Here is a 22963-nt window from a genome sequence, read left to right as displayed (position 1 = left end):
AACCTTGTTTCAGGCTTCTACTGTGAAGGATGAGGGAATGAGAGCTGTTTCAACCAGGTGTCTGGCAGAGTGCCATGAGCTCACTCAGGCGCGCCCCCGTGAGAGGTAGCTGCGTTCCTTTTCGTTTCTAAAGACAAAGGAAATCTCCGGTTGGAAAATTATTGAAGATTTATGTTAAAAACATCCTAAAGATTGATTCTATACATCGTTTGACATGTTTCTACGAACTGTAATGGAATTATTTGACTTTTCGTCTGGCCTGCGCGTCATGAATTTGGATTTTTGAACTAAATGAGCGAACAAAAAGGAGGTATTTGGACATAAATTATGGACTTTATGGAACAAAACAAACATTTATTGTGGAACTGGGATTCCTGGGAGTGCATTCTGATGAAGATCATCAAAGGTAAGTGAATATTTATAACGCTATTTCTGACTTCTGTTGACTCCACAACATGGCGGGAACCTGTATGGCTTTTTTGTGTGTCTGAGCACCGTACTCAGATTATTGCATGTTGTGCTTTTTCCGTAAAGTTTTTTTAAAATCTGACACAGCGGTTGCATTAAGGAGAGGTTTATCTAAAGTTCCATGTATAACACTTGTATCTTCTATCAATGTTTATTATGAGTATTTCTGTAAATTGATGATGTTGATGTTGATGATGTTGATGTTTTCGAGGCACAACATTACTGACCATAAAGCGCCAATGTAAACGAAGATTTTTGGATTTACGGAAAAAGCAAACCATGTAATAATCTGAGTACGGCGCTCAGACAAAAACAAGCAATGCAGATACCCGCCATATTGTGGAGTCAACAGAAGTCAGAAATAGCGTTATAAATATTAACTTACCTTTGATGATCTTCATCAGAATGCACTCCCAGGAATCCCAGTTCCACAATAAATGTTTGATTTGTTCCCTAAAGTCCATCATTTATGTCCAAATACCTCCTTTTGTTAGCGCGTTCAGTTCACAATCCAAACTCACGAGGCGCGGGCAAGTCCAGGCGAAAGTTCAGACGAAAAGTTCAAAAAGTTATATTACAGTTCGTAGAAACATGTCAAACGATGTATAGAATCAATCTTTAGGATGTTTTTAACATAAATCTGCAATATTGTTCCAACCGGAGAATTCCTTTGTCTTTAGAATTGCAATGGAACGCAGGTCGCTCTCACGTGAGCGCGCATGATCAGCTCATGCACCTCTGGCAGACCCCTGACTCAATCAGCTCTCCTTTCCCCCTCCTTCACAGTAGAAGCATCAAACAAGGTTCTAAAGACGGTTGACATCTAGTGGAAGCCTTAGGAAGTGCAATATGACCCATAGACACTGTATATTCGATAGGCAATGAGTTGAAAAACTACAAACCTCAGATTTCMCACTTCCTGGTTGGATTTTTCTCAGGTTTTCGCCTGCCATATGAGTTCTGTTATACTCACAGACATCATTCAAACAGTTTTAGAAACTTCTGAGTGTTTTCTATCCAATATTACTATTAATATGCATATATTAGCTTAGCACTTTCATGTTCGGATGAAAAGCGTGCCCAGAGTAAACTTCCTGCTACTCTGGCCCAGTAGCAGGAAGTTTACTCTGGGCACGCTTTTCATCCGAACGTGAAAATGCTGCCCCCTATCCCAAACAGGTTTTAAATACCTCAATGGATTGTAAAGGAAATCATTTTACAAGCTATCACCCTCAAGCACTTAAGGAGATTACAAAGATCATGGATACATTAGAACTAGTGGATATATGGAGGTTGAAAAACCCTGACCTAGTGAGATATACATGGAGGAGGCTATATGACCCCATAGACGTCTTGATTACTTCCTAGTCTAGTTCTTGCAAAAACACGATTAATAGGAGACCGAATGCGATTCAGACCACCATCTAATTGGCTTCCATATAACTCTTATAGAATTTCCACGTGGACGGGGATATTGGAAAATGAATCAAAGTCTATTGGATGACAATTTGTGCTCAACTAAGACAAAATAATTAATAATTTACTTTTTGTTGTACAACATAGGTACAGTAGATCCCCTTACTGTATGGGACACTTTCAAATGCACTTTTAGAGGCCATTCAATACAATACTCATCATTAAAACAAAAGCAGTTTAGGTCAAAAGAGATTAGACTATTATAGGAAATAGCGGAAGTAACAGCGCAGGTAGATGGTAATGGAAACTGTACTATAGAGGCACAAAATAGGTTAGAGGAAAAATAAAAGAAATGGAGGTGCTTATTCAAGAACGATCAAGTGTAATGTATTACAAAAAAAGCGAATTGGATGGAAAATGGGGAAAATGCACAAAATTCTTCAACACAGAAATTCTACCAAAAATAATTTATAGAAACTCGTTACAAATGATGGAGTTATCCATGATTCACCAAATTATATTTTGAAAGAGGAAGCAAAAATATTTTAAGCATATGTTTTCTTTTCAGTCTCCTCCATTTCCACTGAATGATGTTAACTGTAAGGATTTCTTTCCTAATAATAACAATAATAATAATAATGTAAAATTAACAAATTTACAGAAATACCAGTGTGAAGGCCCATTTACAGAAGAGGAACTTTTTGAGGCAATAAAATCTTTTCAGTCTGGAAAAACACCAGGGCTTGACGTATACYAGTAGAGGTATATCAGACCGTTTTTTGATGTACTCAAAGATCCATTATTAGCATGTTTTAATTACTCTTATACAAATGGTAGACTTTCAGGTACTCAACAAGATGTGATGCAAGAATCCTGGAAAAATGCATAGCATATAGAATAAAAAAGGTTATACCAGATATTGTTCACCCTGATCAGACAGTTTTTTTTTTTTACATATATGACAATTACTTGAAACAATTTAACATTATGAAACATTGAAGATACCAGGTCTGGTCTTCATAGCAGATTTTGAAAAGGCATTTGATATAGTACGATTAGAGTTTATATATAAATGCCTGGAATATTTTAATTTGGTGAATCTCTAATACAATAGGTTAAAGTTATGTACAGCAACCCTAGAGGTAAAATGGTAAACAATGGTTACTTCTCAGAAAGTATTGAGCTTTTAAGAGGAGTAAAACAAGGCTGTCCGTTGTCTCTATATCTATTTATTATGGCCATTGAAATGCTAGCTATTAAAATTAGATCCAACAAGAACATCAAGGGGYKAGAAATCCAGGGAATAAAAACAAAAGTGTCAATGTATGCTGATGACTCTAGTTTCTTCTTAAGTCTGCAATCTGGATCCCTGCACAGTCTCATTGAAGATCTTGATCACTTTTCTAGCCTCTCTGGATTAAAGCCTAATTATGACAAGTGTACCATATTACGTATTGGATCATTAAAAAATATATTGTTTACACTACCTTGTAGTTTACCAATAAAATGTGTGGATGGTGAAGTAGACATACTTGGTATTCACATCTCAAAAAATATAAATTAACTTACCACAATTAATTTCAATAGAAAGTTAGCAAAAATAGATATGATTTTGGAGAGGTTACCATGGAGAGGTAAATACTTGTCTATTTATGGAAAAATGGATGAAAAATGTATGGAAAAATGACATTGATTAACTCTTTGGTCCTATCACAGTKTACTTACTTACTAATGGCATTGCCTACTCCAGATGATTCGTTTTTAAAATCATATGAGCAAAAAATATTTCATTTTATTTGGAACGCTAAACCAGGCAMAATTAAACGTGCCTATTTATATAATGAATATACGTTTGGGGGGCTAAAATGATTCAATATTAAAGCTTTAAACCTTTCACTAAAAGCTTCACTCATGCATAAATTATTTAAACCGCAAATGGTTCTCCAGTAGATTATTAAGAAAAGCTCATCCTTTGTTAAAAAATAGCTTTTTCGCCTTCATATAGATAACAACTTCTCATTTCCGACTAATTGAAAATTAAATTTTGTTTAAAGTATCGCCCTTTCTTAAACAAGCCATACAAAGCTGCTTACAATTTCAGTTTTATCCTCCAGAAAAGTTAGAACAAATATTACAACAAATGTTATGGTTAAACTCAAATATATYGATTCATTAAAAAAACTTTCTTTATTGGAAAAAAAATCAAACATTTTATCATAATGATATTATGATTAAAAAAACATTCTTTATGGAAAAAAAATTCTAACATTTTATCATATTTATTAATGATATTATGAATAGAAATGGAGGAGGAGTTATGTCACATATGCAGTTATCGAAAATAATGGGAATATCTGCTCAATCCAAATGTAAAACCAAGTGATTGCAGCAYTATCACAAAAATGGAGGAGGCAAGTGGAAAATGGAGAAGGTAGGGAACTTGTTTGCCTGCCATATATTAAAGATACAAATTGACTGAAAGGAACTGGAATAAATAGAAAAATATACCAGTTTCATCTGAGGACAAAAATGTTGACAGCTGCGCCATACAGGTTGCAAAGTAAATGGGAGGAGATTTTCGATGTACCAATTCCATGGCACATGGCTCAATAATTAGTTTATTGAGTTTTTCAATTTAAATTATTATATAAAATTCTTTCCACCAACAGAATGCTGTATATATGGGGCATACAACAATCTCAAGTTTGTAGATTTTGTTTGCGAAGAGACAGAATCAATAGATCACTTATTCTGGTATTGCCCGTATGTGGCTTGTTTCTGGTCGCAGGTTAAGGAATGGTTAAAAAATCACAACATGCACAAAAATATTACCTTACAAATAGCAGTGTTGGGCGATCTGGAAAGCCATAGCCAGTCAATAAATAATATAATAATACTTGTAGGAAAGGTTTTCCTCTTTAGCTCACAATCTGTGGATACTATACGATTAGAAAGATTCCAACATTTTGTAAAACATCACAGCACATTTGAAAAATATATGGCATATGGAAACCAAACAAGGGCGGTCTATGGTGATAGGTGGGATGGGCTGAGAGTGGCTGAGGGTTGGGATTAAAGAGTTTGTTTGGTAATGTATTGTTGTTATATATAAAAGTTCCATGTATGTAAAATGTAGATGTTAAATGTGTATGTAAAATGTATAGGTAAAATGTATGTACACTGCTCAAAAAAATAAAGGGAACACTTAAACAACACAATGTAACTCCAAGTCAATCACACTTCTGTGAAATCAAACTGTCCACTTAGGAAGCAACACTGATTGACAATAAATTTCACATGCTGTTGTGCAAATGGAATAGACAAAAGGTGGAAATTATAGGCATTAGCAAGACACCCCAAAAAAGGAGTGATTCTGCAGTGGTGACCACAGACCACTTCTCAGTTCCTATGCTTCCTGGCTGATGTTTTGGTCACTTTTGAATGCTGGGGTGCTCTCACTCTAGTGGTAGCAATGAGACGGAGTCTACAACCCACACAAGTGGCTCAGGTAGTGCAGTCATCCAGGATGCCACATCAATGCGAGCTGTGGCAAAAAGGTTTGCTGTGTCTGTCAGCGTAGTGTCCAGAGCATGGAGCGCTAACAGGAGACAGGCCAGTACATCAGGAGACGTGGAGGAGGCCGTAGGAGGGCAACAACCCAGCAGCAGGAGACCGCTACCTCCGCCTTTTGTGCAAGGAGGTGCACTGCCAGAGCCCTGCAAAATGACCTCCAGCAGGCCACAAATGTGCATGTGTCAGCATATGGTCTCACAAGGGGTCTGAGGATCTCATCTCGGTACTAATGGCAGTCAGGCTACCTCTGGCAGCACATGGAGGCTGGCGTGCCCCACAAAGAAATGCCACCCCACACCATGACTGACCATCGCCAAACGGTCATGCTGGAGGATGTTGCAGGCAGCAGAACGTCTCCACGGCGTCTCCAGACTCTGTCACGTCTGTCACATGTGCTCATGTGCTCAGTGTGAACCTGCTTTCATCTGTGAAGAGCACAGGGCGCCAGTGGCGAATTTGCCAATCTTGGTGTTCTCTGGCAAATGCCAAATGTCCTGCACGGTGTTGGGCCTGTAAAGCACAACCCCCACCTGTGGACGTCGGGCCCTCATACCACCCTCATGGAGTCTGTTTCTGACCGTTTGAGCAGACACATGCACATTTTGGCCTGCTGGAGGTCATTTTGCAGGGCTCTGGCAGTGCTCCTCCTGCTCCTCTTGCACAAAGGCGGAAGGTAGCGGTCCTGCTGCTGGGTGTTGCCGCCTCTACGGCCTCCTCCACGTCTCCTGATGTACTGGCCTGTCCCCTGGTAGCGCCTCCATGCTCTGGACACTACGCTGACAGACACAGCAAACCTTCTTGCCACAGCTCGCATTGATGTGCCATCCTGGATGAGCTGCACTACCTGAGCCACTTGTGTGGGTTGTAGACTCCGTCTCGTGCTACCACTAGAGTGAGAGCACCGCCAGCATTCAAAAGTGACCAAAACATCAGCCAGGAAGCATAGGAACTGAGAAGTGGTCTGTGGTCACCACCTGCAGAATCACTCTTTATTGGGGGTGTCTGGCTAATTGCCTATAATTTCCACCTTTTGTCTATTCCATTTGCACAACAGCATGTGAAATTTATTGTCAATCAGTGTTGCTTCCTAAGTGGACAGTTTGATTTCACAGAAGTGTGATTGACTTGGAGTTACATTGTGTTGTTTAAGTGTTCCCTTTATTTTTTTGAGCAGTGTATATGTAGAAAAAAAGCTGTAAAAAATAAATAAATAAGATATTTGTCCTACGAAGAGGGGGGTGGTGGAGGGGTTAAATAAAAAAATAAAAACGTAAGTCGCAGAAAATTGAGGTTGTGGTGGCAGCTGCAGAAAAGTATTTGGGTGTATACGACTTGAAGTCAGAAGAGTTACAGGATATGTTGAGTGGTGGTGTCCCGTCTTTTCAGGTTGTTGGCCTGTGGTAGGAAATATATATATTTAAATAGCGGAGTTAGGGTGGTGGGTTCTAATGAGTGTAGGGTTAGATGGTAGGGTTCTGTAGATTTATTTCCTTTATTTTTTAGCAAAGTATAAGGGAGTTATACTCCAGTCCAATAGGTGGCGGTAATGCAACATTTATTGGATGCCAACCGTGGTTAAACATCATCGAAGAAGAACACCTACTCTGTGAAGTGCGCGTGTGCATTATATCGATTAGCCCTAAACAACGCTTTTTTTGTACTTTGGCAATGGGTAAAGTCTACAAAATGCAGTCCACTGGGCTTCCTCTCATCACTACATTTGGTCGTGAGTGGAAACGCCAACCGGATGCTTCACGTTTATACATCCGGTCAAATGTCTGGCTCATTGTTCTGTCTGTGAAAGAACTGTAAACGCTAAGGCTACCGTGTCTGACTTGGACGCTGTATTATGGAAGATGAAGAGGTTTGCGAAAGTTGGGAGGAAGCTGCAGACAGCGGGGTGAGGAAGAAAATCGATACAAGTTTTTTAATATATATTTTTTTAAGCCATGAACTGTGTGTGGTTGGCCTGTCGAACGTTCAATGCCTTATGAGGAAACTGAAGTGAGCAGCCTGTCGCCATGGCTGAGCCAGGCTCCACTAACGGTAGCTACAGGCCCAAATTTAGCCGGGGTGTTGTGTTGGAAAGGCCTGGCCGGGAGAACATAACGTTAGCTATATCATATGGTTTATTTTTGTAGTCGATGAGTGGAGAAAGTGAGTCCACAACCATCTGTTGAAGTTAGATAGCGGCAAGTTAATATTAGGAAGTTGGCTAACGTTAACTAATTGGCTAGCCAGGTTGTGGAAAGTGTCGCTTGTACTATCATGGTACGTACCCTGGCAGTTGGTTATCGGCTAGCAGCTACAGTAGTAAACTGTATTCTCTAAGGTTAAAATCCGCTAATTTGCTTAGCCAAAGTAAATTTTGCGACTATTTTAAAATTTCAACACAAATATTTGAGTACTGGAATTCAACGGAACTAGTTAGCATGCCGAGTCAAATCATGGCACGTCAAGTCTCCTGTCACCTACCCATTCACCCACAGCTCATCACAAAAATGTAACGTTGTCTGAGTCTCTTACTCTATTCTTTCACTGAATAATTGAATGAAGACTTCAAATGTATTTCTGTTTATTTGCCTGTTTCTCAGGAAATTGAGAGAAGACTTGAGGCAAAGTTGAAGATAAGCCAGAAAGCAAAGTGAGTGAAATAAAATCCTACTGAAAACATCCATAATAACGTTATGGCTATACAACACAACTTGTTTTGATTTGTTGATTAATACAAACTCTGCCCCTTCCCTCAGGAAAGCAAGCATCAGCTCAGGTAGCTCCCCTATACGAACTGCCATGGTTATCCAGGATGAATCTCTACCTGCAGCCCCCCCACCTCAAATCCGAATTCTGAAGCGCCCCTCRAGTAATGGTTCCTTGGGGTCCTCTGGTTCATCCAACCGCCCCACCCAGCAGCCGAAGTCACTGGCCCAGCGGGAGGCAGAGTATGCCGAGGCCCGCAGGAGGATTCTGGGTAGTGCTAGCTCTGAAGAAACGCCTCAGGACAAACCCAGGCCAGAAAGGTGAGACACCTACACTCAATGGTATGGGTTATGTAAACATATTACCTAGCTGTTTCTCAATCACTTATAGTATATTTCATTGTCTCTCCCCATTAGACCAGTGCGAGTGAGTGCCCAACCACCACAGCCAGAACTGGTTAGTCTGAACAATCACGTGATCCGCCAACCCACAGGCCCAGACGGTACCTCAGGCTTCCGTCGCTACAGATAGAGGGGGATCCGTCGTCTCTTCTTGTGGGCATGGTGTGCAGAGGATAAAGGGGAGGTAGCATGGTGCGTGAAGCGCAGTGGTGGGATGAAATGTAAAAGTTGTGGTGTTGATAGATGGTCAACAGAGACAAATTATTGGCTCACAGAATGAGTTGAAGTATCCCTACCACCCCTTTCTGCTGACTGTTGGCACGCTCTTTGCCTTTTGCCCTCTGCCGTGTTTCTAGCCTGCGCGGAGGGTTGCAGGGAGATTGCTGAGGGTTGGGTCAGATCCCCTGTCTGCCCCACACTATGACCAGGGCATTGCCTCAGGATACACTGTGATATCTCCCATGATGCACCCTGAGCTTCCCCATGCTCCTCTCCAGTGTCCCTCTTCTGCTGAGGACCAGGGTCTTCCAGGGTCCGCGGCATGCCCGCCTTGCCCTCCAGGTGAATGACAGACTGAGTCTGTGGGACTTCAAGGTGGCCAGGGGGAAGTTGGGAATGAACCTATCGACAGACATGAGTGGAGGAGGGCCATGGATAGAGCAGGGGAGTGACAAGGTGCCACTACGACGTGTTGGCATATTCAAGCAATAATTCTGAAATCAATATGAAATCCCGGCTTATCTAGCTAAACTGCCTATCTGCCTGGGCAGTATATGTTAATATTTGTCTTATGTTTTTAATTCAATTTTTAACAACTTTCCTGGTTTGTTTTATTTTCCTGTTTTTAAAAACTGGGCAGGAACTGAAGGGTGCATTTGGAATTATTAGGTTAATGTCTTTCTTGCATCTAGATGCTTTTGTTTATTAATCTGTTTTCAAAGTGGCAATGATATACAGTAGAAGAAAAACAAATTATATAATATACAATTTAGTGAAGCTGAATGTTTTTATAGGATCTTATACACATGGTCATTGAACGTAGTAGCCATTATTAAAATATACTGTAAGTATATATGTTGAGATTAGGATAAAATACTGTATTTTATAGACAGCCAAAAAGTCATCCTGAAAAATATCCAAACTGCGTGGCCTTGTTGCTTCTTGGGCAGAGAGACAAGCAAGAAAAAGGGGCCACAGATTACAAGGAGCATAAGTAGGCCAAAGCTTATTTTTTTAAATTCAGAGTTTGAATAGGAAGCCATTGGCTGGAGGAGTGTTTTAAGCAGCATCTCTATTCTGCCCCGTCTTTCTTTTTGTCCCTCCAGGGTTGCCTTACTTGGAGAGAGGATGGTAAAGACAAGTTGGAATAAAGACTACAATAGAGTGCGAGAGAGATTGATAAGGATGTTCCAATTTACTTGGTTAGAAGGCAATGTTATTAAGTAGAGTGCCAAAGTTGAACAGAAAACCAATTTTCCCCAGCGGAGGTGGGACATGTCATAACTTTCAATCTGTCTAGTTTTGTTAATGAAATGACAAACTACATCTTGGGTGTTTTTAAACCATACTAAATGTGTAAACTCAAAATGCCTTAAATTATTTGGTTTCATATTGGACCCCACAGTTACCAAGGCACCTCAGGTTAATGCTTTTGGATGCTGTGATTTGTTTAATTTTATGTCCTCCCTTTGCCTCTCATGTCTGTCATTTGGCCAGCCTAAGAATCCCAGGAAGGTGTTTTTTTGGCCCCTCTCTCAGAGAGGTTTTAATGCTGGACAAGCTAAATCGTGGTTCTGCTAAACTGTAATCCCAGAGATGGTGACTGACTGGACTTGTTGTATAGCCTACTTTGTAAAGAAAGTCACATACGGTAACCTCTTTTGGATATGATTTGGTTTTCATTTGGAGTATACCTAAAGTATGTTACATCTGGGCCACTTGAMAAGTAATTTTAATCTTCTCCTTTATTAGGATTATTGATCACAGCTGGCTAGACAGTTGAAAGCAATATGGTGGAGAAACGCAGGTGTATTGTATAACCCCCTGAGTGCGGTTTCCACACCTGCCAGATCAGAGATAAGCCTGGAAAAGGGAGGAGACTAGCCATGGAGGATTCTGATCCTCCTGATCAGTGTTGGGTTTAATTCAGAAAGTGAATTAATGTAATTATTTAAGTCCATATGAATAGTAAACTGATTTGACCTCACCCCTGCATTTGAGCCTGCGCAGCTCCAGTAACCATCGGTTATGGGTGACAATGAAGAGATAAGGATCTTCTGTCATGTGGAAACATGAAAACGACAAACAAATCAGCCTGTAACGATTTTATTTTTTTATGCCCTTTAATAAACTTATTGACAAGYGAAACATAAAATTGCAAATATGTTTGGTGTACAGCATTTTATTTATCTAATTTGTAAAATGGGATATGTTCATGGACTTAGTCATATTAGTAGTTTTACAGATGACATGTATAGCTGAAAATGTAACCCTAAACGGCCCATAACTCAATGTCTACAGGAAGCATTTCAAATACATTTATTACAGAATTCTTTAAACAATCATATGTGAATGACATTCTGCACAACTGACAAATGTTATTGCATTTCAGAAATGCTTAATGTGACCATGGTTGTCAATGTTAAGTGCCCAATGAGCTGTGCTTTTGAAGTTCTATTCAGGTACAAAACAATTGTTTACTGTCAGTTAGGCTAATGCTTGAAATTATTCAAATTTAAACCTTGGCAGTAACAACTCCATGTACGATTAAATGTTCCCTAATTTTATTGCGCTGTTTTAGCTTTCAAATTAGTTTGGTGCCAGAAATCTGATATTGTTTTCCTTCATGTTGTGGAGGTATTGCATAGAGATCTTTCCGGTGAGAAAATCGCCTTTAATGCAGTAAGCACCATTGACATGTGTCTTGTGTTATTACAAACCTGAGCATGATCTATAAATGTGTCTGTCATCCTAATGTATGTCTCCTTGGATATGTCATAATTTACAGTAACTGTCCTGTTTTGTCTAGCCTAACGTCCTGGATATGTTGCTTCTGTGTTCTATTTTGTTTGAATAAACTGCAGTAATTAGAGAACTTATTCTGAAAACCTTTAGCCCCTTTAAGACACAAGGATGTAAAATAAACATTTGAGATGTAACAGTTAAACTCATATCCACTTCTGTGCCATGCTCAGAAAGGCTATTATGAAACATAAGTGTTTTACTATGGAAAGGTCCTCCTAAAAGTGATTAAGATTTTGTCTCWAGCAGCACTGTCATGTTTCTCCCTTTGCGTTCATCCTCTTATGCTCAGTTAACCCTTTACATTTGCGCAAATTGGCCTATATGGATAGGGCTAAATAGTCATGTTTCTTACAGAATAAACATGAGCATATGGATAAAGATGGTAGCAATTAAAAGGGAACAGTTTGGAGATTATGGGAAAATAATTAGACTAAAGTTGAGGACTGAATCCAAGCATTACACTTGATTTTATGTGAATTTTACATTTACTGTATTTTTCACTGCATTTGTTGATAACGAAATCTGAAAATACTCTGGATACATTCAGTAACACAAGAATGGCAATTTGGGGTAGGTGCAACATATGATCAAAACAATTAGAGTTTGAGTGAAAGGTCTAAATGGTGTCTCCAGGTGACACACCTTTCCAAACTYGGCTCCATCATTCTTTGATTGATGGCTCATTCATCACAAAACCCACTGATATTGCCAACTATTATTATTTTTTGATTGGCAAGATTAGCAAATTTAAGCATGACATGCCAGMAACAAACACTGACAGTACACATCCAAGTATATCTGATCAAATTATGAAAGACAAGCATTTTGAATTCCTTAGACATTTTTTTCACCTCTTCCACATTCTATCAACAATGACAAGCCACCGGAGTCTGACATCTTAGATGGAAAATTACTGGATGACATTGCCACTATTTGGCATATCTTCAATTTAAGCCTACTAGAAAGTGTGTACCTTCAGGCCTGGAGGGAAGCAAAAGTCATTCCGTTACCTTAGAATAGTAAAGCCTCATTTACTCTTTTTGGTGTTTGACCAGATACAATGCTATTTTACAATAAACAAATTGACAACAGACTTTCAGCACGCTTATAGGGAAGGAAATTCAACAAGCACAGCACTTACACAAATTAATGTTTGGCTGAAAGAAATTGATAAGATTGTGGGGGCTGCTTTTAATATCATCGATCATAGTCTATTGCTGTTAAAACTATGTTATGGCTTTACACCCCCTGCTATATTGGGGCGACAGGTAGCCTAGTGGTTGGAGTGTTGGGCCAGTAACCGAAAGGTTGCTAGATCGAATCCCCGAGCTGACAAGGTAAAAATCTGTCGTTCTGCCCCTGAACAAGACAGAACTGTTCCTAGGCTGTCATTGTAAATAAGATTTTGTTCTTAACTGACTTGCCTAGTTAAATAAAACATATTGTAGATAGAGTTACCTGTCTAACAGATCACAGTTCTTTAATGGAAGCCTCTCCAACATAATCCAGGTAGAATCAGGAACTCCCCAGGGCAGCTGTGTAGGCCACTTACTTTTTTCCATACTTACTAATGACATGCCACTGGCTTTGAGTAAGGCCAGTGTGTCTATGTATGCGGATGACTCAACACTATATACGTCAGCTACTACAGCGACTGAAATGACTGCAACACTTAACAAAGAGCTGCAGTTCATTTCAGAATGGGTGGCAAGGAATAAGTTAGTCCTAAATATTTCAAAAACTAAAATCATTATATTTGGGACAAATCATTCACTATATATTGTAATGAATAATGTAGAAATTGAGCAAGGTCAAATCAAATCAAAGTTTATTTGTCACGTATGCCGAATACAACAGGTGTAGACCTTACAGTGAAATGCTTACTTACAGGCTCTAACCAACAGTGTGAAAAAAAGGAATGTGTGTGTGTGTGTGTGTGTGTAAGTAAAGAAATAAAACAACAGTAAAAATACATTTGAAAATAAGAGTAGCAAGGCTATATACAGACACCGGTTAGTCAGGCTTATTGAGGTAGTATGTACATGTAGGTATAGTTAAAGTGACTATGCATATATGATGAACAGAGAGTAGCAGTAGCGTAAAAAGAGGGGTTGGCGGGTGGTGGGACACAATGCAGATAGTCCGGTTAGCCAATGTGCGGGAGCACTGGTTGGTCAGGCCAATTGAGGTAGTATGTACATGAACGTATAGTTAAAGTGACTATGCATATAAGATAAACAGAGAGTAGCAGCAGCGTTAGAGGGGTTGGGGGGGGGGCACACAATGCAAATAGTCCGGGTAACCATTTGGTTACCTGTTCAGGAGCCTTATGGTTTTGGGGGTAAAAACTGTTGAGAAGCCTTTTTGTCCTAGACTTGGAACTCCGGTACCGCTTGCCATGCGGTAGTAGAGAGAACAGTCTATGACTGGGGTGGCTGGGGTCTTTGACAATTTTTAGGGCCTTCCTCTGGCACCGCCTGGTGTAGAGGTGGATGGCAGGCAGCTTTGCCCCAGTGATGTGCTGGGTCGTACGCACTACCCTCTGAAGTGCCTTGTGGTCGGAGACCGAGCAATTGCCGTACCAGGTAGTGATGCAACCGGTCAGGATGCTCTCGATGTTGCAGCTGTAGAACCTTTTGAGGATCTCAGGACCCATGCCAAATCTTTTTAGAWTCCTGAGGGGGAGTAGGCTTTGTCGTGTCCTCTTCACAACTGTCTTGGTGTGTTTGGACCATTCTAGTTTGTTGTCGATGTGGACACCAAGGAACTTGAAGCTCTCAACCTGCTCCACTACAGCCCCGTCGATGAGAATGGGGGCGTGCTTGGTGCTCCTTTTCCTGTAGTCCACAATCATCTCCTTAGTCTTGGTTACGTTGAGGGATAGGTTGTTATTCTGGCACCACCCGGCCAGGTCTCTGACCTCCTCCCTATAGGCTGTCTCGTCGTTGTCAGTGATCAGGCCTACCACTGTTGTGTCGTCTGCAAACTTAATGGTGTTGGAGTCGTGCCTGGCCGTGCAGTCGTGGGTGAACAGGGAGTACAGGAGGGGACTGAGCACGCACCCCTGGGGAGCTCCAGTGTTGAGGATCAGTGTGGCGGATGTGTTGTTACCTACCCTCACCACCTGGGGCCGGCCCGTCCCGTCAGGAAGTCCAGGATCCAGTTGTAGAGGGAGGTGTTTAGTCCCAGGTTCCTTAGCTTAGTGCTGAGCTTAGAGGATACTATGGTGTTGAACGCTGAGCTGTAGTCAATGAATAGCATTCTCACATAGGTGTTCCTTTTGTCCAGGTGGGAAAGGGCAGTGTGGAGTGCAATAGAGATTGCATCATCTGTGGATCTGTTTGGGCGGTATGCAAATTGGAGTGGGTCTAGGGTTTCTGGGATAATGGTGTTTATGTGAGCCATTACCAGCCTTTCAAAGCACTTCATGGCTACAGACGTGTGCTACGAGTCTGTAGTCATTTAGGCAGGTTGCCTTTGTGTTCTTGGGCACAGGGACTATTGTGGTCTGCTTGAAAGATGTTGGTATTACAGACTCAATCAGGGACATGTTGAAAATGTCAGTGAAGACACCTGCTAGTTGGTCAGCACATGCCCGGGGCACACGTACTGGTAGTCCGTCTGGTCCCGCAGCCTTGTTTATGTTGACCTGTTTAAAGGTCTTACTCACGTCGGCTACGGAGAGCGTGATCACATAGTCGTCCGGAACAGCTGATGCTCTCATGCATGCCTCAGTGTTGCTTGCCTCGAAGCGAGCATAGAAGTGATTTAGCTCGTCTGGTAGGCTTGTGTCACTGGGCAGCTCGCGGCTGTGCTTCCCTTTGTAGTCTGTAATAGTTTGCAAGCCCTGCCACATCCGACGAGCGTCAGAGCCGGTGTAGTATGATTCAATCTTAGCCCTGTATTGACGCTTTGCCTGTTTGATGGTTCGTCGCAGGGCATAGCGGGATTTCTTGTAAGCTTCCGGGTTAGAGTCCCGCACCTTGAAAGCGGCAGCTCTACCCTTTAGCTCAGTGTGAATGTTGCCTGTAATCCATGGCTTCTGGTTGGGGTATGTACGTACAGTCACTGTGGGGCGACGTCCTCAATGCGCTTATTGATAAAGCCAGTGACTGATGTGGTATATTCCTCAATGTCATCGGAAGAATCCCGGAACATGTTCCAGTCTGTGATAGCAAAACAGTCCTGTAGTTTAGCATCTGCTTCATCTGACCACTTTTTTATAGACCGAGTCACTGGTGCTTCCTGCTTTAATTTTAGCTTGTAAGCAGGAATCAGGAGGAGAGAGTTGTGGTTGGATTTACGTATGTTGAGGTGGCTAAACTGCTTGGAGTAACCCTGGATTGTAAACGGTCATGGTGAAAACATATTGATATAACAGTAGCTAAGATGGAGAGAAGTCTGTCCATAATAAAGCGCTGCTATGCCTTCTTAACACTATCAACAAGGCAGGTTCTACAGGCCCTAGTTTTGTCGCACCTAGACTACTGTTCAGTCGTGTGGTCAGGTGCCACAATGGGCAGCATGGCTGGCCCTTGGATGTACACAGAGTGCTAACAATAATATGCATGTCAATCTCTCCTGGCTCAAAGTGTAGGAGAGATCGACTTCATCACTACTTGTATTTGTGAGAGGTATTGACATGTTGAATGCACCGAGCTGTGTGTCTAAACTACTGGCACACAGCTCGGACACCCATGCATACCCCACAAGACATGCCACCAGAGGTTTTTGTTATTCCCCAAGTCCAGAACAGACTATGAAAGGCGCACAGTMCTACATAGAGCCATGACTACATGGAACTCTATTCCACATCAAGTAACCCATGCAAGCAGTAAAATTTGATTTAAAAAACAGATACAAATACACCTTATGGAACAGCAGGGACTGTGAAGCAACACAWACACAAACATATGAGACACATGCATACACACACACAATAACACGCACTATACATACACGTACACATGGATTTTGTGTTGTAGATATGTGGTATAAGAGTAGGGGCCTGAGGGCACACACTTCATGTGTTGTGAATGTATTGTAATGTTGAAGTTTTTTAATAAATGCCTTCATTTTGCTGGACCCCAGGAAGAGTAACTGCTGCCTTGGCAGGAACTAATTGGGATCCATAATAAATACAAATGCAAAGTGTGCAGTTTGTGATTTAGCAACAGACTATGTCATTTCAATGCACTTCTATGAGAAAGAAGTGTTCAACTATAAGGTGTTATTTTGAGCTTTCCTAGCTGTGTTGTTGACGAACTAGAGCAAAGCAGACTAGTAGTTGTTTTGTTTGGAACACAGCCCTGCATCCCCGCCATCACACACATACTGTTGTTTGCGCATTCCAAAAACAGTCCATTATAAATCTCAATCTGGTTAGGTGGGCATTATTTGAAAGGGTGTTCTATTGCCGACATGGCCAGCTAAGTTACAAAATACAATCTTACAGTGTTAGRCGTTCACAAGGCAATTCAGAGAAGCAGATCATAATTTTGGTGGGCATAGAATAGTCACACGTGCATTCAGATGTGTTCCCCACAAATGTTTTATTTAACCTTTATTTAACTAGGCAAGTCAGTTAAGAACAAATTCTTATTTACAATGACGGCCTACCCCAGCCAAACCCGGACGATGCTGGGCCAATTGTGCAACGCAATATGGGACTCCCAATCACGGCCGGGTTGTGATACAGCCTTGTAACTGTACATCAAGCATAGTTATCAAAAACGTTTGCCCTAAGTTTCATGAGTTTTATGATATGGAAAAGTGAAGTGCACATTTGGACGTGTGTTTGGCTTGCTTATATGACATCAAAGCGGTATTTATCATCCTCAACGTCTCATCTTTCAAAACACATCGAGTCCTCTTTATTTACAGCATTTCCCTCACTCAGACAATAAAGCATTTGCAAAAGTTACCCAATTCGCAGGAGTGATGGGAGCAACTTTCTGTCCAGCATTGTGCTCAAGTTCAGAACCACTGTCAGTACTCTGGGTACATCGAATTCAATACAAAACCTAGGARGCTTGTGGTTTTCAACCGCTTCCATTGACTTACACAGTAATTATGACAACTTCCGGAGGACGTCCTCCATCCTATCAGAGCTCTTGCAGCATGTTGACATGCTGACAGAGAATGAATCTAGTACTTTAAGCATTAACTACAGCTAGCTAGCACTGCAGTGCATAAAATGTGGTGAGTAGTTACTATACTAGAACAGTTTTGAACAAATTAATTTCTTTAAAAATTAAGGGGAAGCAAGCGGGAGAGAGCGTGCTATAATTTGTATTTTTTTTCACTTAGCTAGTGAATGCAGCTAGTTTAGCCTATTCAAACACCTGGCTTTAACAGAAGGGTGCAATGTTTGCTAGCTGGCTATAGCTATCCAACACTGAAACTCTTCCAAGTCAAGGTAAGTTTTTGGTTTTATTAATTTATTGCCACCGGGGCCAGCCGGTGTAACTGCTAAACTGCTTGCTGACTGTACACGGTGCATGATTGTAGCGGGTTTACTAACACGTTGGTTTTAGTAGCTATGTTGTCTATGACATTAGCTAATATGGTGACAACGATGTAGGCTGTGTGTAGCGGTTTGGATTTTTTTTCTTCCTGGTTACAGACAGCTGATGTGTTGTGCACTGAAGTCCACAAGTGAAGGGAAAAGGTGAGAGGAGAAGAGCGCATAGATGCGAAAAGGAATTATACAACGATCAAAAGGATCATGCTGTTTGTATGTGGCTGCTATGAAAGTGAACTGTGCTTGTGTGTATTTGTATTTATTAGGGATCCCCATTAGCTGTTGCCAAGGCAGCAGCTACTCTTCCTGGGGTCCCAACACATTAAGGCACTTACATTACATATAAAACAAAAGGTGTGATCAGGGGTGTATTCATTCCGCCGATTCTGTTAAAAAACATTTCTTAAACGGAACGAAATGGGGATAAACATACCTGAATTTGTCCAATAGAAACTCTCATTTGCAACTGTTGGACTAATGATTACATCCTAGATCAGCTAGATGCAGGCAAGTGTGCACAAGGCAGTATTGAATGTGTCAATGTCTGTCACCTTGATTACTCAAATTTCTCTTGACCTGTGCATCTTGTCGTGGCTGAATCAGATTTACTAGGTAACATAGATAGATAAGATGTTATTTTCATCATATGCTTGTGAGATACTTGTCATTAGAATGGTGCCCTTTGGACTATAGGGTTGGCAGTGCATTTTCCCCTTCTGAGCTAGGGCTGAGTCAATTGGGGCCCAGAGAGGGGAGAGGTCAGGCTTGTCTTCATATGTCAATGTATCTGTTAAACCATGTGGTGCTATGTAGAATATCAGAAGGGGAGGAGGACAGAATGGAACATTGTTTTCTTATGGGAATCTGTATGTAACTATTCCTAAACCATGTGAAGGGATGGCGTTATTAATGGGGAACCAGTTAGTTATCTCATACAATGTCTGTACGCCAGTCACTCCCTACTTTTCTCATGGGGGGAAGGAGTAAGGCAGTGTTTGGAACCATTGTATGTCCCCTCTGAGGTTGCCCTTATCTTGACCTAGTATTTGACCTAAGAGGTTCACAAATTTCCATGACCAATAATTGGTGGCATCTCTATATAAAAATAAAAAATGTGGTATTGACACTAACCAATGAGTGTCAAATAATACAAAGCTTATTTAAAAAGTTTAAAAAAATAATACATAACAAGTGCATTATTTGTGTGTCTGAAAGTCCAGGAGTTAAATACTCTCTAACACACACACACACCTGAACATAACCCTGAACAAGTTGTTTGTAAACTTTTTTTCCCTCCACATTTCTGACTGTCCATGAGTTAATCTCTCTCTCTTTCTTCTCTCTGGTTTGTTCTCCTCTTCTCACCATCTCCACGTACTGTTTTACGTGCGGGCCAGAGCAGTGGTCCGACACATTTCCATTTTCTATCCATCGGTACATGCAGAAGTACATGCTAGTGCTACAATCTGTGGCACTTACAAAGTCTTCGTTATGTGCAGGGCAATTGTGAAAAAGCCAGTAAAGACTTGTGCTCTATATCCCAGTCAGCGGCTTTGCATCCATTCCGGAATGCTTAATGCAGGATGTGCAATCCACAGGACTTAATGTTGATCAGCGATTTGTTGACATCTCAACATATACTTCTGGAGTATGTTGAACACAGTGGCGGTCTGTGCCATTTTAAATTGAGGGAGGACGATTATTTGTTTTAATGAGCATGGCCTTATTTCTATTAAAGCATATTGGATTACTCTCATTCATATTCCATTCACTCAGCTCAATGTAACATCGAATTTTCCCTATACCCATCATGAGGTTGCTACAACCTAGCCAATGAATGAAAGTTTACAAGGTAGGTTGATGTGGTAATTTCCTGTATTACTCAATGAAGAGAGATAGCCAACCACACACACAAGTCAGAGTTATATTATAAAATCCATCTTTAATATATATATATATATATATATAAGCTTCACCAAAGCCCTTTTTTGACTCTCAGATCAATTCAGTGTCTATAAATGAATTCTCTGAGAGCCTAAATTGCAACGCATTGGCTGTACAGTAACATGCTATACAGGACGTCAGAGCTCAAGTGTGGTTCATACACATTCTGACAGATGACATTTTAGGGATTTTCCATGACTTTTAACCAAAACTTATTTTTCTCTGTTGTATCCGTTAAGGTATTGCTATACAAAATGTATTCATCAATGTTTATTATTTTAAACCAAACTATATTGTCTGTGTCATTTATAAAAGTCATGGAAAATCCCTAAAATGTCATCTGTCAGAATGTGTATGAACCACACTTGAGCTCTGACGTCCTGTATAGCATGTTACTGTACAGCCAATGCGTTGCAATTTAGGCACTTATCAGTGTCCCAATCTGTCATTTTTAACCCACATACCGGTACGCTATGGCCTCGATTCAATTAGATCGAGGCTTCCAGGCGGTGACCTGCGTTTTGGCGGTGTTGGGAGGTGTAACTGCAATGAGCTGACAAATCGCTGAGCGGCTACTGTTGTGTGTCACCAACATCTCCCTTCCTTATTATCAACAACACGTTAGAAGTTGAAAAACGGCAATAAAGTGTAGGCTCTATTGATGTTAGAAATAACGACAGGCATGTTTTCATGTTCATTTGGGATTAGGGGATTTATAGTCTATCAGTCTAATTGAAGTGTAGACAATAGAACATCACACATTCAAGTGTTTAAATTTGTAACGTGGCTGTATGGGAATTGTCGGATATAAAGTAGGGTGTGGTTTCGTTGCATCCAATGGCAGTGTCTGCAAAAAGGCAACACAAGCAGCGCTTGTGGATTTCACAGCTCTTAATGCAGTTCCAACTCGACACCGCCAAAACAACTGCTATGCGGATGTCGGCAAATGTCATTCTTACAAGTGAAGCGTTTACTACAAAAAAAGTCAACAATGTGGTTGTTCTCCTCTGTGACTTCGCTGGTGCCGTTTTAGATGACTTGCTGTTCTGAAGCATTTCACACACATAGGGCACTTATATGGTCTCTCCCCTGTATGAATCCTCAAATGTGCTGCTTGGGATCCACTGTGAGTGAAGCATTTACCACATTCTTTGCACTGATACGGTTTCTCTCCAGTGTGCGTCCTCATATGTATGGTCAGGATTTTCTTTTGACTGAAGCATTTGCCACATTCTTTGCATTGATATGGTTTCTCCCCTGAGTGAGTCAGCCTGTGACTGGTAAGGGTTCTCTTCTCTCTGAAACTCTTGCCACATACATTGCAACAATATGGTTTCTCCCCAGTGTGAATTCTCTGATGAGTTTTTAAAATGCTAATTTTCAGAAAGCATTTCCTGCAGACAGGACACCTGTGTGGTCTCTCCCCTGAGTGAGCCGCCCTCAATGGAACTTTCAGTTCACTGGCTTCCCTGGTCTTAATAGAGCTTTGTACTTTCTTTGTCCATGTTGTCTTTGATTTGAGTGGCTGTAACCCTGACATTAGCCCTATACTTTCACTGTTCCCAATATGAGCTGCAGAACAGTCAGAATTTACTGGAGAAAAGGGATTTAATTCATTGTTTGGTTCATATACCCCATAGCCCTCCCCATCAAGTTCTGTTTTGATATCTTCAGTTGTTTTGGTGGGAAGAGAGTCCCCCTCTCTGTTCTCCATAGTCTGGGTTTGGGGAAGATATACGGGCTGAGGAGGGTCCTGATCATAGTCACTTTTCACACAGGGAAGAGAGAATATGAACTCTTTGATATCAGACTCCAGCCCCTGAAGCTGCTCTTCCTCYTGACTGGTCCCAAACTCCTCCTGTTCCTCTTTAATCGGAGTGGGCTCTGCGTCCTCCTGGACCAGACTGGGGCTCCACTCCTGCTCACAGTGCTGCTGCTCAGTGGGAACCTCCTCTTCAGGGACAGGGAGAATGAGCTGCTGGGTGTCTGAGATGATTGGATAACTAATTAGTCATCAATAGAGAGCAATAGTAATGGCATCTTTTTCAAGGCACTAACTCCGCCATGGTTCGTTGGATAAAACCTATGGGGAAATGAATGGAGTTTTTGTAGGGGCTTTGGGTAAATGCAGAAAATATGGTCAGAGGTCAACACAGGCTTAGGAGATCTTATGTTTAGTTCTATGAGATAATCTTCATCAGCTAACGTCACTTTTTGTGAATTTTGAAGCATTTATGTAATAAAACCCCCCAAAGAGTTCATAATTCATAAAGGTCATGTTAACTGACTGATATTATCTCAAATAACAAAACATAAGATCTCCTAAGCCTGTGTTAAGTTAACCTCTGACCCTATTTTCAGCGTTTATCCCAAAAGCCTATTATTTCCCCGTAGGAATGGCTCAACGAACGGGACCGGTTTTTAGGACTACAAGCTGGTGAACGCTGTAGTTCTATGTGCCAAGTTCAAATTAACATTAATTTAGAAAAATATCTACTAATCGGTTGATTGCCAGGCCTGGCTGGTTCAATCACATTAATTGATCTAGCGGCGGTCATTACTACCAGAGCCATCTATTAATTACATATGGGTCTGCTCACCTGGTCTCTGTATGTCAGGTTTGCAAACCAAATCCAGTAGCCTACGTAGACGTTCGATCTCCTCATTTGAACGGGAGATTTCTTCCTGGTACTCTCCTATGGTATTTTCCACGGCCCCAAATATCTCAACAGCCACCGCTGTTAACCGCTCGTTTAGATAAACCTGCAACAGCCGCATTTTAGACATTTTGAGGGAATGTGACGAACAGAATAAGTTAACACGTTTATGCTATGTGCTGCTAACGCGGTGTCTATGGTACCTAGCAAGCGACCATCCTTTCGAGACCGCAAAAGATAGGCTATTTTCCCCTTTT

General features: G+C 41.1%; 2 protein-coding genes across 3 annotated transcripts; one reads left to right on the top strand and one right to left on the bottom strand.

Moving 5' to 3' along the window:
* Positions 1-7048: 7048 nt before the first annotated feature.
* On the top strand, positions 7049-11717 carry LOC111970400 (SUZ RNA-binding domain-containing). Of its 2 annotated transcripts, XR_002878112.2 has the most exons (5): positions 7049-7357; positions 8052-8101; positions 8208-8477; positions 8574-8750; positions 8915-11717. XR_002878112.2 is itself a non-coding variant. In XM_023997114.2 (4 exons), exons 1-4 carry the CDS (start codon positions 7307-7309, stop codon positions 8686-8688), a joined length of 486 nt encoding a protein of 161 aa, XP_023852882.1. In that variant the 5' UTR covers positions 7049-7306; the 3' UTR covers positions 8689-11717. The 2 variants fall into 2 exon arrangements, 1 of the variants encoding a protein (XP_023852882.1); XM_023997114.2 differs by having other exon boundaries at positions 8574-11717.
* A 9025-nt stretch (positions 11718-20742) lies between these two features.
* On the bottom strand, positions 20743-22962 carry LOC111970391 (uncharacterized). The gene is made up of 2 exons (XM_023997100.2): positions 22650-22962; positions 20743-22035 (listed from the first exon to the last, which is right to left on the bottom strand). The coding sequence occupies exons 1-2, from the start codon at positions 22834-22836 to the stop codon at positions 21035-21037; spliced, it is 1188 nt and encodes a 395-aa protein (XP_023852868.1). The 5' UTR covers positions 22837-22962; the 3' UTR covers positions 20743-21034.
* Between the last annotated feature and the right edge of the window lies 1 nt (position 22963).

This window comes from Salvelinus sp. IW2-2015, linkage group LG11 (assembly GCF_002910315.2).
Source record: "Salvelinus sp. IW2-2015 linkage group LG11, ASM291031v2, whole genome shotgun sequence".
NCBI lineage: Eukaryota > Metazoa > Chordata > Actinopteri > Salmoniformes > Salmonidae > Salvelinus > Salvelinus sp. IW2-2015.
Note: the sequence above shows the minus strand (reverse complement) of the source record. Positions and strands in the feature narration are given on the sequence as shown.